Source organism: Eubalaena glacialis, chromosome 19, assembly GCF_028564815.1.
Source record: "Eubalaena glacialis isolate mEubGla1 chromosome 19, mEubGla1.1.hap2.+ XY, whole genome shotgun sequence".
Taxonomy (NCBI): domain Eukaryota; kingdom Metazoa; phylum Chordata; class Mammalia; order Artiodactyla; family Balaenidae; genus Eubalaena; species Eubalaena glacialis.
Genome location: NC_083734.1, coordinates 15984346 through 16000766, shown reverse-complemented (window position 1 = coordinate 16000766; position 16421 = coordinate 15984346). Strand labels below are relative to the sequence as shown.

Sequence of the window (16421 nt, the reverse complement as noted above, 5' to 3'; positions counted from 1 at the left end):
AAGGGGAGAGGAAGATAGAGAGAGAGGGAGAAAGATAAAGCAGCAGGGGGAGAAAGAGTAGGGGAAGAGCAGAAGAAGAGCCAGCCAAGAATAGACTGAGGGTTCTGAGATAAGTGGTGGAGGGTTGGCTAGTTAGTAGTCGCATTAGAGGAACTTAGCACATCCTTTAAAATGCTAATTAATCTTCCAGCAGTTCAGAAACAAGCCCTTCTGTACTATTTAACAACTTGCCTATTTTTATTTTCAAACTTCAAAGTTTATTTTTGAAGGCTTCTTTTCTTAGAGAATTTTGAAGGCCTTATATGGGCATAAAGTAATGATTTAGATTTTAGTTGTTTCTTTTGGATTATTGTAGTTCTCCAGTTTACCAGTTCTTACTGAGAATTCTTTTGCATTTCCAAATCTGTCAGATTGCCCTAGTCTCTCTTCTTTGAAAGATGAAGACCTGACTCAAACATTACTTGAAAATTGTATTTGAAACCAGCAGCTATTTTTATTATTCTGAACCATTTTGGTGTTTCAATCAAAACCAGTTTGGGGGTTTTGAAGTCCTAGTAGGAATGACTAAAATCACATTCTTCCCCCATTTTCAACCTGGGTGATGCAACTCTGTCTGAGTACAAGTTAACTATTATGCTCAGGGGCTGTCAAAAGTATTTGACTCCGGCTGGATAAAGGAAATTGGCAATAAATTTTCCTAGGCAGAAATCAGAAGTTTGGTCCAAGGCATCAGAATTACCTGAGATGCTTGTTATAAATGCAGTTTCCAGGCTCTCACCCTAGACTTGGAATCAGAGTCCTTCCAAGATGATTTATGTGTCCAGGGAAAAAAGAGGCCCACCACCTTGAGGCTTTAGTGCGTTCAACCTTGCTTTTATATGTGGCAGCTTCTAGAGCTATTCTTAGTGCTTCTTAAGTACAGTATTTAGTTGAGTAAAATAAGGCCTACCTCTATAAAAAGTCAAATAATAGTAGAAGGCAGCTTATCATTAATGCCAAATTCAGTATGTGCTGGGGGAAGGAGGGATCTCTACAGGCTTGAATGAAGGAAAAGTTCATGGAAAAAGACAGATCCAAAGTTCAAATGAGGCTCTGAACTCCTATATTCTGCCATTTGAACAATCTGAGTCAAATCCAGTGGTCTCAACTCAACGTTTCTTCTGTTTCTACATCCTTCAGAGTATCCAAGATGAAGGAGAATATTAAACAGAAACGAGAACAAAGAGAATGCATGAACAAAGTCAAAGCCAAGGTGGCCAACACATGGAAACAGGCTCTGCAGGAACAGTTCAATGAGTGGATTCTAGACCCCAAAGGAATGATTCCTATGATAGTGGTAAGGAAGAGGGTATCTGTGAAGGGTAGGTGGAATGGGTGATAAGAGGGTGATTGCTAGATACTGAGCAGAGTGATAGAAGCCTCCCTCTAAATTTTTGGTCCTGCTGATTAAGTCTAGCCCATGAAAGTCAATTTCTCCAATTTTCTCTTGAACATTAAAAAGAAAATTCTAGGTAGATTTCCAAAATATTGACTCTGGCTGAATTTCACAAACTCTTCATTACAGACAGACATAGCTTTCGTTTGTTTTTTGTATGTGTGTGACTAATTACTTCTGTGGACTAAAAGACCATATCCTTTTTTGGGGGGGAGGCCGTGCCACGTGGCTTGTGGGATTTTAGTTCCCTGACCAAGGATCAAACCCAGGCCCTCAGCAGTGAGAGCTCAGAGTCCTAACCACCAGACCACCAAGGAATTCCCTAAAAGACCATGTCTTTAGCTCTGAAAAATAACTGTACTCTAAGAGTTATATATGTTCTCTTAGGTGTATATAGATGTGAGAATAATTATTGGTTAGATACAATACCAAGCATATTTCCAGTTGCTAAAAATAGACCAAGGAAGACAAGCCACAGACTGGAAGAAAATATTTGCAAAAGACATATCTGATAAAGGACAATAATATACAAATAACTCTTAAAATCAATAATAGGAAAACAAATAACAGATTTTAGAATGGGCAAAAGACCTGAACAGACATTTCACCAAAGATATACAGGTGACAAATAAGCATATGAAAAGGTGTTCCGCATATGTCATCAGGGAAATGCAAATTAGAACAGCAATGAGATACCACTACACACCTATCAGAATGGCCAAAGTCCAGAACATTGACAACACTAAATGCTAGCAAAGATGTGCAGCAACAGAAACTCTCATTCATTGTTGGTAAAATACAAAAAGGTATGGTCACTTTGGAATACAGTTTGGCAGTCTCTTATAAAACTAAACATACTATTACCATACAATCAAGCCATGGTAGATGGTCCTTTGTATTTACCCAAAGGAGTTGAAAATTTATGTCCACACGAAAGCCTACACGTGGATGTTTACAGTATAGTTAACAATTAACAAAACTTGGAAGCAACCAAGATGTCCTTCAGTGGGTGAATAATAAATAAATGTGGTACATCCAGATAGTGGAATATTATTCTGTGCTAAAAAGAAATGAGCTATCAAGACATGAAAAGACATGGAAGAACCTTAAATGAATATAACTAAGTGAAAGAAGCCAATCTGAAAAGGCTATATACTGTATGATTCTAACTCTATGACTTTCCAGAAAAGGTAAAATTATGGAGACGGTAAAAAGATCATTGGTTTCCAGGAGTGAGGAGGGGAAATAAGGAATAGGCAGAGCACAGAGGAGTTTTAGGGTGGTGAAGCAATTCTGTACAATACCATAATGATGGATACATGTCATCATATAATTTTCAAAACCCATAGAATGTATAACACTAATGTAAACTGTGGACTTTGGGTTATGAGTTTCCAGTGTGGGTTCATTGATGGTAACAAATGTACCATTGTGATGGGGGATGTTGGTAGTGGAGGAAAGGTATGTATGTGGTGGGGGGGGCAGGGAGTCTATGGAAACTCTCTGTACTTTCTGGTCAATTTTGCTGTGAACCTAAAACTGCCCTGAAAAATAAAGTCTTATTTTTAAAAAATGGACAAAGGAACTTCCCTGGTGGCATAGTGGTTAAGAATCCGCCTGCCAATGCAGGGGACGTTGGTTCGAGCCCTGGTCCAGGAAGATCCCACATGCTGCGGAGCAACTAAGCCGGTGCGCCACAGGTACTGAGCCTGCGCTCTAGACCCCATGAGCCACAACTGCTGAGCCCACATGCCACAACTACTGAAGCTCTTGCATCTAGAGCCCGTGCTCCACAACAAGAGAAGCCACCGCAATGAGAAGCCTGCGCACCACAACGAAGACGCAATGCAGCCAAAAATAAATAAATAAATTTAAAAAATAAAAATAATAAAATAATAAATAAAAATAAAAAAATTAAAAATGGACCAAGAAGAGCTCCAAAATTTTGTTTTTAGTCATTGAAGAATGAGGAATTATAGAGGACTCTTTGGATTGCCAAGCTGGTTGCCAAAGTTGCCTTAGCTCCATCATGCCCAATGTCTGAGTGTTGTTAGAAATTTCCTTGGAGGGGGCAAATGGGATCTGCTCAGCATCCTAGTTCTCACACAAAAAGGTTGAAAATCCGTGAGGAAATATATGCAAAAGCATTTTATATACTTTGAAATCTGCTATAAACTAAATGTTAATTATTGCTATTTCTGTCCCTGGGTTAGAAGAATTACCTAGGACTTAAATTAAAAGACTACAGATGGCTTTTAGTCTAAAATACTTAATATATACTAATTGAAAAGTAGTATATGGTTTCTTTTCTTTGATTTGCAGATTCAGAATGTTCTTCATGAATTTTTTCAAAATCCAGATTTCCAGCTTGGTAAGCCTGCCTGTTACTGCAATGTTTATATTTCTCTCTCTCCTTTTTTTTGAGGGTGGGGGGATGCTGAATAAAGATGAAGAGTCATGTAGTCAAGCTCTTTTGCTCTTTTCAGTTGGAGAATGTAGAAAAGCAGAGATGCAATCAGTGATTTTTAATTCTTTTAGTTGAGTGCCCCATTTTATTACAACTATTTTGTAATAACCCTTTATTATCCTATCAAATTCCTAGAAAATATTGCTTACATACACAGAATTTTAAAAGAAAGATATAATGTCATAACTGTGATATGAAGGAGAAATACAAGTAAAGACATAAGAAAATTAAATGTGCTGTATTTCAATATATAAATGCTTAGTTACAACTTCGCTAAAAGACATATGGAATAGTCAGACATTTGTACCTATTTATAATGAATGTTTAGACATAAGAAAAGTAAAATTATATCCAGTCATACTCTTTGTATTTGGCATTTTGAAATAAGAGCAAAATGAATGGATTTTTGTATACATGTAGAATCCCCATGAACAGGAAAGCTACAAATGCAGACTAACACAGGTATGTTATATTGGAGTTCAGATACAATTTATGATATTACCTTCAATTATATAATTTTGTAAAATGGTGAACAACTCTTGGCAAAGTTCCAAAATGAAGCAAAGTACAATTCTCTTTCAAATTTTCATAGCAGTTATGTTCTTGGAAAATTCAACAGCAAAAATATGTCTGTGTTTATATGTAAAACAGAATTAGATTCCAGACTCAAAATTATTCTAAGCAAATTCTTCACCTACTTGAATGTCTGGCAGGAGGGGGAAAGTCTTTATTGTGGAGGAATTGCAGGAGTTCTGCCCCTACCCCCACTCCCCATCATCAGAGCAACAAAAACTCATCTATGAATTTCCACCATGTTCACTGAGGGGAGAAGGAGACAGTACCATACCTATGGAGAACCACAGGTTTTGTTGATTTTGTTTTCAGAAAAGTTTCTTTACAGGAGATTAAGCAAAAAAATCTGACTTGTTGAATAAAAAACTAGAGTTTGGGTTCTGAGATTTACATAATTTATATCCAATTGATTTTTTTAATTGATTTTTTGACCACTTTATTACAATAAGGATAGATTGTCTGAAATCTGTTCTCACCTTTTTTTTTTAAGATTTTTTTTGATGTGGACTATTTTTAAAGTCTTTATTGAATTTGTTACAATATTGCTTCTGCTTTATGTTTTGGTGTTTTGGCCGCGAGGCATGTGGGATCTTAGCTCCCCAACCAGGGATTGAACCCGCACCCCTTACATTGGAAGGCGAAGTCTTAACCACTGGACCGCCAGGGAAGTCCCTTACTTTTAAAAATAAAATATGCTTCCTATGTTCCCAATCACTGGTCCCCAAACGTGATTTAGGCCTTGCTGATAACCTTTTCTCCTTCTACCTGTTCACAGCTTATCTAAAAACTATAATTCTTCACAGCACAGCCTTAACTCCTCTTTCAGAAAATCTTTGCAATAACTTCTATTATTCATTTAGTTTTTGTTGTGGGTACAGAAAGAATGAGTTAAGAGAGCTCTATTTGAGACTGTGATAAAATTAGAGAAATCCCAGACCACTTTAGTTGACAGTGATTTCTTCTCCTCTCACCTCCTATACCATATAGTATTTATTTTCTGTACCATTTATTCATTCAGTATTTATTGAGCACTCAGTTCCAGATACTGTGATGGGGTAGAGGATGCAAAGAGGACTAAGACATGTTTCCTGACCTTAAGTTGCTCAAAGTGCAGCTAAGGGAGAGACGCATACATTTAATAACAACGGTTACTGGTAGAAAACAGTCTGGCTTGCGTAATCTTCTGGAGCTTGGGGGAAAGTCTGGGATGGGGATAAGAGCATCTCGTGTAAACTTATACTAAAGTTTATACAGTCCTCTTATGACAATAACTAGTATCTCATAATAAATCATTAAAAAAATTAGGAGTTTGACTAAAGAATCTTTTTAAGGAGGCAAGGATATACAGTGGAGAAAAGACAGTCTCTTCAATAAGTGGTGCTGGGAAAACTGGACAGCTACATGTAAAAGAATGAAATTAGAACACTCCCTAACACCATACACAAAAATAAACTCAAAATGGATTCGAGACCTAAATGTAAGACTGGACACTATAAAACTCTTAGAGGAAAACATAGGAAGAACACTCTTTGACATAAATCACAGCAAGATCTTTTTTGATCCACCTCCTAGAGTAATGGAAATAAAAACAAAAATAAACAAATGGGGGCTTCCCTGGTGGCGCAGTGGTTGAGAATCCGCCTGCCAATGCAGGGGACACGGGTTTGATCCCTGGTCCGGGAAGATCCCACATGCCGCGGAGCAACTAAGCTCGTGTGCCACAACTACTGAGCCAGTGCTCTAGAGCCCGTGAGCCACAACTACTGAGCCCTTGTGCCGCAACTACTGAAACCCGCGCACCTAGAGCCCGTGCTCCACAATGAGAGAAGCCACTGCAATGAGAAACCCGCGCACCGCAACGAAGAGTAGCCCCCGCTCGCCGCAACTAGAGAAAGCCCGCACGCAGCAACGAAGACCCAATGCAGCCAAAAATAAATAAATAAATAAATAAAATTAAAAAAAATAAATAAAATAAACAAATGGGACCTAATTAAACTTAAAAGCTTTTGCAAAGCAAAGGAAACTACAAACCAGACGAAAAGACGACCCTCAGAATGGGAGAAAATATTTGCCAACGAATCAACGGACAGAGGATTAATCTCCAAAATATATAAACAGCTCATGCAGCTCAATATTAAAAAAACCAACCCAATGCAAAAATGGGCTGAAGACCTAAATAGACATTTCTCCAAAGAAGATATACAGACTGCCAACAAACACATGAAAGAATGCTCAACATCACTAATCATTAGAGAAATGCAAATCAAAACTGCAATGAGGTATCACCTCTCACCAGTTAGAATGGGCATCATCAGAAAATCTACAAACAACAAATGCTGGAGAGGGTGTGGAGAAAAGGGAACCCTCTTGCACTTTTGGTGGGAATGTAAATTGATACAGCCACTATGGAGTATCCTTAAAAAACAGTATGGAGGTTCCTTAAAAAACTAAAAATAGAATTACCATATGACCCAGCAATCCCACTACTGGGCATATACCCAGAGAAATCATAATTCAAAAAGACACATGGACTCCAGTGTTCATTGCAGCACTATTTACAATAGCCAGGACATGGAAGCAACCTAAATGCCCACCGACAGATAAATGGATAAAGAAGATGTGGTACATATATACAATGGAATATTACTCAGCCATAAAAAGGAACGAAATTGGGTCATTTGTAGAGACGTGGATGGATCTAGAGACTGTCATACAGAGTGAAGTAAGTCAGAAAGAGAAAAACACGTATTGTATATTAATGCATATATGTGGAACCTAGAAAAATGGTACAGATGAACCAGTTTGCAGGGCAGAAATTGCAACACAGATGTAGAGAACAAACGTATGGACACCAAGGGGGGAAGTGGCGGGGGTTGGGGTGGTGGTGTGATGAACTGGGAGATTGGGATTGACATGTATACACTAATATGTATAAAATGGATAACTAATAAGAACCTGCTGTATAAAAAAATAAATAAAATAAAATTCAAAAATTCAAAAAAAAAAATCTTTTTATGTACCAGCCCATAATAGCCAGGAAGAGTTACTCTTAGAAGTAGGAGAGGAAACCAGTGTATTAATTCTTTTATCATGAGCTTTCATACAATTTATGTGTCCTGGTAAGGTCAATAAGGATCATGTAATTGTCATAATCAAATGGAGGTTTAAAAAAGTCTTTATTTCAAGTTTTGCTGTTTATATTTTTGTATTATTTGAGTCTTTTACCAAAAGAATATATTCATATATTATTTATTTAATTTTTAAAATATTAAAGACAAAATTAAGTATTTAAAAGGAAAGTTTGTGGAAGTGTTGTGTTTTAGGACCTTCTAGCATAAATACTAGCATAAACCAACACAGATATTTTTGCAGTCTTTTATACTATTTTTTTTTTTTTTTAAAACGGGAGGCTGGAGGGTTTTTTTTTTTTAATTAATTAATTAATTTATTTATGGCTGTGTTGGGTCTTCGTTTCTGTGCGAGGGCTTTCTCTAGTTGAGGCAAGCGGGGGCTACTCTTCATCGCGGTGCGTGGGCCTTTCACTGTGGGGGCCTCTCTTGTTGAGGGGCACAGGCTCCAGATGCGCAGGCTCAGTAGTTGTGGCACACGGGCTTAGTTGCTCCGCGGCATGTGGGATCTTCCCAGACCAGGGCTCGAACCCGTGTGCCCTGCATTGGCAGGCAGATTCTCAACCACTGCGCCACCAGGGAAGCCCCTTTTATACTACTGATGTGCCTATTTATTTCTGCTTTATCTTGACATGGTCATTAAAAATGTAAGCATGTTCTTTTTAGTGTTTGAGTTGCTTAGTTAAATAGAAGCCAGGAAAAATAATAATTTTGTAGTAATTGTAATGTTACCCAACTATATATCATTTACTCTATTATAAATATTGATGGACATTAAGAATTTTATGTTCTTTTGGAGTACTATAATATGAATATAAAATATGAATGTATCACAACCAAACTATCAAATAACCTTTGTTCCATAATTAAAAGCATGCTGCCAACAATTGGATATTGCTGACTCAATGGAACCAAGACTGAACAAAATGGAATTTATAGAAGTAAGTTACATTATTCATTATTTAAATCAAATTATTTTGCCAGTTTCAAGTGTCTTTTGGTGGATGTCACACATACATTTACTTAAATTAAATGAAAGCATAAAAACTTATTTTATCGATTGTAAGATGTACACTTTAAAATATTTTAACCCCTCTGAAATTAGGTTACATCTTATAATCAAAGGCATGTTGCAACTTCTTTCAGTCAGTGGTACTCATGATGTGTGTGAAAAACTTCCACTGACACCTTTAGGTAGGGCCAAGAAAAACCAGCTTCTTATATTCAGTGAAATCTGGTTCTACAAATAATAATGAGGTTTCAAACTTACAAAGCATTTCCTGTGGGCCAGGTGCTGTCCAAAGCTATCCATATATTAACTCAGGTAATCTCAGCAATCCTTATTCCTACTTTTATAGATGAAGACACTAAGGTACAGAAAAGGTAAGTAACTTGTACACGGTCTCACAATTAGTGGAGCTAGGGAAATTTGTATTCAGGCAGTTTGGCTTAGAAGTCTACATAAAATTACACCTGAGAAAGTATGATTCTACTGTAGTGGAATAAGCAAAAGAAGCAATTTAATAGTACCAGGGTCCTAAGTCTTCTATAGCCTGCTTTTATATTTTTTCATGTCTCTCCTCTAATTCCCCTTGTTTTTCTCTGAGTCCCAGAGTCAATGTAACTTTCTCCTCCTCTCTTATACCCTGGCTCCATGGAAGGTGATGACTATGCACTATATACAATTTCAAGGTTCTGTATGAAGGATTTCTGGAATCCTTGAAATAATTATCATACAGATAAGTATTTGTCAATCCTGTCTCAATTATGTTCTGTTTTCTTATATTCTGTATTTGCCTATTTGGCATCCATTAGTCACAGGGCCAAATTAATGGCCAAAGTTGTTTATATGTCCTCTGTGGTCCAGAGCACATACTCTGAACCACCTCCTTATTTAAATCTCACTCACCAAACCAATATTTCCCCTGCACTAAATCAACCCAGGGCCAGATACCAGATAACTAGGGACTGCCCCTGTACCCCAAGGCCTGCTGAGATTATTCAAACTAGCCAATCCTAAACTGTTTACTCTGCCCTGCCTTGCCTTTCCTGAGGAAACTCCAATAACGGCTCTGGCCCAGGCTTTCCACTTACTCCTGCTTCTGCCTCCAGACCCAAACCTGGTGCTCCCTCTGTGGCTTTGCATGGCATGACATGCTCCCTTCTCTTGGAAACTGTAAATAATAAAAAAAAATCTTCTGTCAGTGACATTAGCTTCCCCATGCCAACAGTCAGCCATCTCCATAAATTATTGGATTGGCCAAAAAGTTCTTTTGAAGTTTTTCCATAACCCAAATGAACTTTTTGGCCAACCCAATAAAATCTTGTGAGTGCAAATGAGAAAAGTTACTCAAAGAAAAATATGCAGAAGAATAAACTATAGTATTAAAATGGTTTAGAAAAAGTCAAGGCTTTATCACTTTAATGTAGTAATAAATGTAACTTAATTTTCTTTGCAAGACACTGATTCTAGATACTACTTGCCTTTTTGTCTTATACTAGTTTCCCTAAAATAGGGCAATTTAGAAAATGTTCTTATTTTTTAAAATATAAAAGTAATACTATATGAATTTTATGATATGTGAATTATATCTCAGTAAGAAAGTAATATTCAGTTTAGAAAATTAAAAATAAGTATAAAGACGAAAAAAATTTTAATCCATAATTCATTTTAATGGAAACATTATAATATAATTATTATAATTTATTTAATCATTTATTTATTGTTGGACATTTCTCATTATTCACTATAAATATGATAGGATTAATATCTGCATATAAACTTTTGTTTACAGCTTGATATGGACTGAATTATGCCCCCTGCAAATTCACATGTTGAATTCCTAACCTTCCCAATGTGATTTTTTTTTAGGAGATAGGGCTAACAGAGGTAATTAAGGTTAAATGAAGTTATAAAGGTGGAGTTCAAATCCGATAGGATTGATGACCTTACAAGAAGAGAGAAAGACAGACCTCTCTCTCTTTCTACATGCATGCACTAAGGAAAGGCCTTGTGAAGACACAGCAAGAAGGCAGCCATTTGAAACCCAAGAAGAGAGCCTTCACCAGACACCAACCCTGTTGGCACCTTGATTTTGGACTTATCAGCCTGCAGAACTGTGAGTAGATAAATTTCTGCTATTTAAGCCACCCAGTCTATGGTATTTTGTCATGGCAGCCCGAGCTAAGACACAGTTAATTTCCTTAGAATAGGTTCCCAGAAAGAATTACTAGGTCAAAGAATAAACATTGGAAGGATTTGGGTATCTATTGTCAAATTGTGCTTTTGATTATACTGATTTGTTCTCCCATTAGCAATATGTGAGAGCTTTCAAAGCACCATATTCTCACCAATAGTGGGCATTATTGCATATAAGAAACCTCTGCAATTTAATGGCATTTTGTTTTTTAACTTTTATCTTTTTGAGTACTAATGAGGTTAAACATTTTTCTGTGCAATTAAAATTGTTTTCTTCTGTGAATTATCTGTTCACATCCTTTGCCCATCTTACCTATTGATGTTTATTTTTTCTTGTGGAATTGTAAATGCTCTTTATGTACTAAAGACATTACCATTTATGACTGTAAATTGCATGTATTTTTCAAGTTTTTCCAATTGTTTAAAAATTTTTAATATGTTTTCTAACTTCCAAAAATGTTTTTTTTTAATAAATAAATCTATTGATTTTTTGAGGTCTTTTCCATTGCTCCTGTGCTTAGAGGTTTCTCTCCTTCCCATGATCAGCTAAATATTCACCCATTTTTTCTAGCTCTTTTTGCTCTGTAAAATTAATTTGAAAATTATTTTGGTAAATAATGAAGTGAGAATCTGACTTCATTTTCCCATAAAATGACTAGCCAAACATACCTATCACTCTGCTTATTACATAAACCTTTCTTTTACAAGTAGCTGATTTTCCAAATGAAATTTCTTCTACATCATTACTTTCCTTCTTTCCAATGGAAAAAAGTAGAGTATTTTACAAAATTTGAATGACTGAAATTTTTTAGTGCCCATGTAAATGCAGTTTTGCCAGAAAGAAGAGGATTCTCTATGACCAACATGGACCATTTTCCTGTTGGTATCAGATAAATCAAAATCAGATGGATGGAAAAGAGGCTTTCTTTTTACTTTAACAAATTCAGTTGCAAAAACAGATCACAATTTTCAGTAAAAATATTTTCAATTTTTCCCATATAAATTAGAAGTGGTGAGAAAATTTTAGTTCCATGTTGTCTCTTGTTACCTCGCCTGCTATTGACAAAGCTGTCACCCTTTTATTGTCTTTTCACATTTCTTGGGAAAGCCAATTTAATTTGCCAGACTGAAATGAAAAGATAAATCATGGTACGACTTCTTATCCTTGTTCGATTGAGAATAAATTTATTCCAGAGACCCTGTTTTAACCGTAAATTGCCAAAATAACATCACCAAAGTAAATTTTTTTTAATTTTATTTTTATTTATTTATTATTATTATTATTAATTTTTGGCTGTGTTGGGTCTTCGTTTCTGTGCGAGGCCTTTCTCCAGTTGCGGCGAGCGGGGGCCACTCTTCATCGCGGTGCACGGGCCTCTCATTATCGCGGCCTCTCTTGTTGCGGAGCACAGGCTCCAGACGCGCAGGCTCAGCAGTTGTGGCTCACGGGCCCAGTTGCTCCGCGGCATGTGGGATCTTCCCAGACCAGGGCTCGAACCCGTGTCCCCTGCATTGGCAGGCAGACTCTCAACCACTGCGCCACCAGGGAAGCCCCCAAAGTAAATATTTTTAATGAAGAGAACTATTATTAGAGTAATATAAAAATGAACTACAAGTTCTTCCCAATTGCAGAGAGAGAAGTCTTCTCTAGCAATGTCATGTTAAAATATAACTTCTCCCATTCTTCTATGTGATTGGAGACCTCTTTTTAAAAAATCCAAACCATTGTTATTTCCCCAGTTCTAAGATGAACAGTTTTCTTTTCGCACTTCTGAAAGCAAGATGCATCTTATAGGTGATGGATATGTCTATGATCTTGGTGATGATGATTTCACGGGTATATACTTATTCCCAAACTCATTGAATTGTATATATTAAATATGTACAGCTTTTTACATGTTACTCATACCTCAGTAAAGTGATTTTTTTAAAAAAAGATGCATCTTACAGTCAATGTGTACATTAGTGAAATAATATTTTTTCCTCTCTTCTCCAACCCCTAAAATCTGGGGTTTTTTTTCCAAAATCTGTTCTTAAATCAATAGTCTCTTATGATTGGTGGTTTTCGATAATTGAAAAAAAATGCTATATGCACTTTATAAGCAAATCACCTAATATAAGATGACAAGAAAGATGAAATTAAGAGAATTTTTAAAGGAATATCAAATTAATGAAAATAAGCAATCAAATAAAACTGAGCAAATTTCAAGATTAAAAATCATTTCATGGAACCAAGTATTTTTTATATTTGCAAACGTTAAAATTTTATATTTGTAAAATTTAAAGTTAATAAAGGGGCTTCCCTGGTGGCGCAGTGGTTGAGAATCCGCCTGCCAGTGCAGAGAACATGGGTTCGATCCCTGGTCTGGGAAGATCCCACATGCCACGGAGCAACTAAGCCCGTGCGCCACAACTACTGAGGCTGTGCTCTAGAGCCCGTGAGCCACACCTACTGAGCCCACATGCTGCAACTACTGAAGCCCACGCACCTAGAGCCCGTGCTCTGCAGCAAGAGAAGCCACCGCAATGAGAAGCCCATGCACTGCAATGAAGAGTAGCCCCCGCTTGCCGCAATTAGAGAAAGCCCGCGCGCAGCAACGAAGACCCAACACAGCCAAAATAAATAAATTAAATAAATAAATTAATTAAAAAAAAAGTTAATAAAGACAGTTGGATACTCTTAAGCTTTATGGGTTTCAGAACATTTTAATAGGTTATATAAAAGAAATATACATTACAACAATAAATGAATAAAAATTCACAATAATTGTGGAGATATTAAAACTTTTTTTGGAAATACCTTTACTGAGATAATACATATACTATATTTATTTCCTATGGCTGCTATAAAAAATTATTACAAATTTGGTGGCTTAAAAAACAAAAGCAAAAATTTGTTCTCTCACAGCTCTGGAGGCCAGAAACCCAAAATCGTTATCACTGAGCCAAAATTAAGGTGTCAGCAGGGCTGCACTCACTCTGGAAGGTCTAATGGAGAATTTCCTCTTCCAGTTTATGGTAGCTCCTTGCATTTCTTGACTTGTGGCTACATCACCAGTCTCTGCCTCTGTGGTCACATTGCCTTTTCCTCTTCTGTCTGAAAAATCTCCCGCTTATAAGGATACATGTGATTGCATTTAGAGCCCATCCAAATAATCCAGGATAATCTCCTCATCCCAAATATCTTAACTTAATCAGGGCCACAAAGACTTTTTTCCCATATAAGGTAATATTTACAGGTTCCAGGGATTGGGACCTGATTTCTTTAAGGGCCGTTATTCAGCCTCCTACACATACCTTATAATTCACTTATTTAAGTATATAATTTAATGGTTGTTAGTATTTTTACAGAGTTGTAACCATTAAAACAATCCATTTTAGAACATCTTCATCACCCCAAAAAGAAACCCCATACCCATTAAGCTAGTCATTTTCCATTTCCCTCTAAACCTCCAGCCCTAGGCAACCACTGATCTCTTTTCTGTCTCTTACAGCTTTGCCTATTCTGGAAATTTCATATGAATGGATTCATGTGATATGTGGTGTTTTGTTACTGGTTTCTTTCACTAAGCATAATATTGTGAAGTTGTAACATGTTTCAATACTTCATTTCCTTTTATTGCTGAATAATATTCCTTTATATGGACATACCACATTTTATTTATCCATCCATCAGTTGAGCTGTTTTTACTTTTTGATTATTGTATAATAAATAACACTGCTACAAACATTTGTGTATATGTTTTTGTGTGAACATGTGTCTCAGTTCTCTTAGGTATACTGTATACCTAGGAGTGGAATTGCTGGTTCATATAACTCTATGTTTACCCTTTTAAGGAACTGCCAGACTGCTTTCCACAGTGGCTGCACCATTTTACATTCCCACAGTGAATAAGGGTTCTAGTTGCTCCACATCCTTGTCAACACTGGTTACTCTCTGTTTTTTGGTTTTGTTTCATTGTTTTGTTTTTTTAATTATAGCCATCCTTGTGGGCATGAAGTGGTAGCTCACTGCGGTTTTGAAATGGATTTCTCTGATGGCTAAAATGATACTGAGCATCTTTTCATGTGCTTATGGGCCACTTGCATATCTTTTTGGAGAAACGTCTACTTACATCCTTTGACCATTTTTTAATTGGATTATTTGTCTTTTTATTATTGGGTTATAAGAGTTCTTTATTCTAGATACAATCCCTGGTCAAATCTATATTCACAAATATTTTCTCCTATTCTGTGGGTTATTTTTCATTTTCTCGATGATGTCCTTCAAAGCAGAAAAGTTTTTTTTGTTGTTGTTGTTGTTTTTAACTTGGCTTGCAGGATACTAGTTCCCTGACCAGGGATCAAACCCGCCCCCTTGGCAGTGAAAGGGCGGAGTCCTCACCACTGGACGGCCAGGGAATTCCCAAAATTTTAGTTTTGATGAAGTCCACTTTGTCAGTTTTTTGTTGTTGTTTTTGCTTTGCTTTTCGTGTCATATCTAAGAAACTATTGCCTAATTCAAGGTCATAAAGATAAGCTCCTAAGTTTTAGAGTTTTAACTCTTACATATATGTCTATTTAAATATCTGATCCTTTGAGTTCATTTTTGTATGTGGCATGAAGTAGCAAAACTTTTTTTAAAGTATTTGATAAGTCAAAAAGGCAAAAAATAAATAAGGATATAAAGAACCTATTATATTATCAATAAGACATTATATAAGTACGTATAGAACGTCAATCCCTGTAGTGACCCTGATCCAGTTTTCATGGAATATTGATCAAAATTTATCATAAATAGACCACCAAGAGAACTTTATATAAGTTTCAAAAACTAGAAATGTGACATGTTGTATTCTCTTATCGTTACGTAATAAAACTGGAAAATAAACAAATTTTAAAATTATGTAAGCCCAATTATTTGAAAATTTAAAAATTATTTAGTAATTCTTAGGTCAAAATCTTACATCTGACTTTATGGAATGCTACTAAATGTTTACTCAGATGAGAAATTGTAGTCTTTTAAAAAAATTTTTTTTATTTTTATGGCTGCATCGGGTCTTAGTTGTGGCACATGGGATCTTCGGTGAAGCATGCAGGATCTGTCGTTGCGGCAGGCGGGCTCTTTGTTGCGGTGTGTGGTCTTCTCTCTAGTTGTGGCGTGCGGGTTTTCTCTTCTCTAGTTGTGGTGCACGGACACCAGAGCGCATGGGCTGTGTAGTTTGTGGCACATGGGCTCTCTAGTTGAGCCGCACGAGTTCAGTAGTTGTGGCGTGCAGGCTTATTTGCCCTGCAGCGTGTGGGATCTTAGTTCCCCGACCGGGGATCAAACCCACATCCCCTGCATTGGAAGGCGGATTCTTTACCACTGGACCGCCAGGGAAGTCCCCCAAAATTGTAGTCTTTAAAAAATGCAGTGGGGTGAAGAATTTTAAAAACACAGATAAATATAAAAATAGAATAACAATGTATATATTCTCATAACCTAGGATTAATTCTTGTTAACACCATGGAATATTTTTCTAAGGAAAAATTATTTGGCTTTGTAAAAATTATCATGACCAAAATAAGAATTCAAACAACTCATAAAAGCACAAAGATGGGGATTTAAAAATTATCATAAGTTTCTTACCCAGAAAT

The 16421-nt window shown here is 36.5% G+C and overlaps 1 protein-coding gene across 1 annotated transcript in view; it reads left to right on the top strand.

Moving 5' to 3' along the window:
• EFCAB5 (EF-hand calcium binding domain 5) overlaps nt 1-16421 on the top strand; it is a 124281-nt gene that overhangs the window by 42653 nt on the left and 65207 nt on the right. Inside the window, 3 exon segments of the mRNA XM_061175652.1 lie at nt 1180-1336; nt 3758-3806; nt 8477-8544. Coding sequence (XP_061031635.1) covers nt 1180-1336; nt 3758-3806; nt 8477-8544 — 274 coding nt within the window.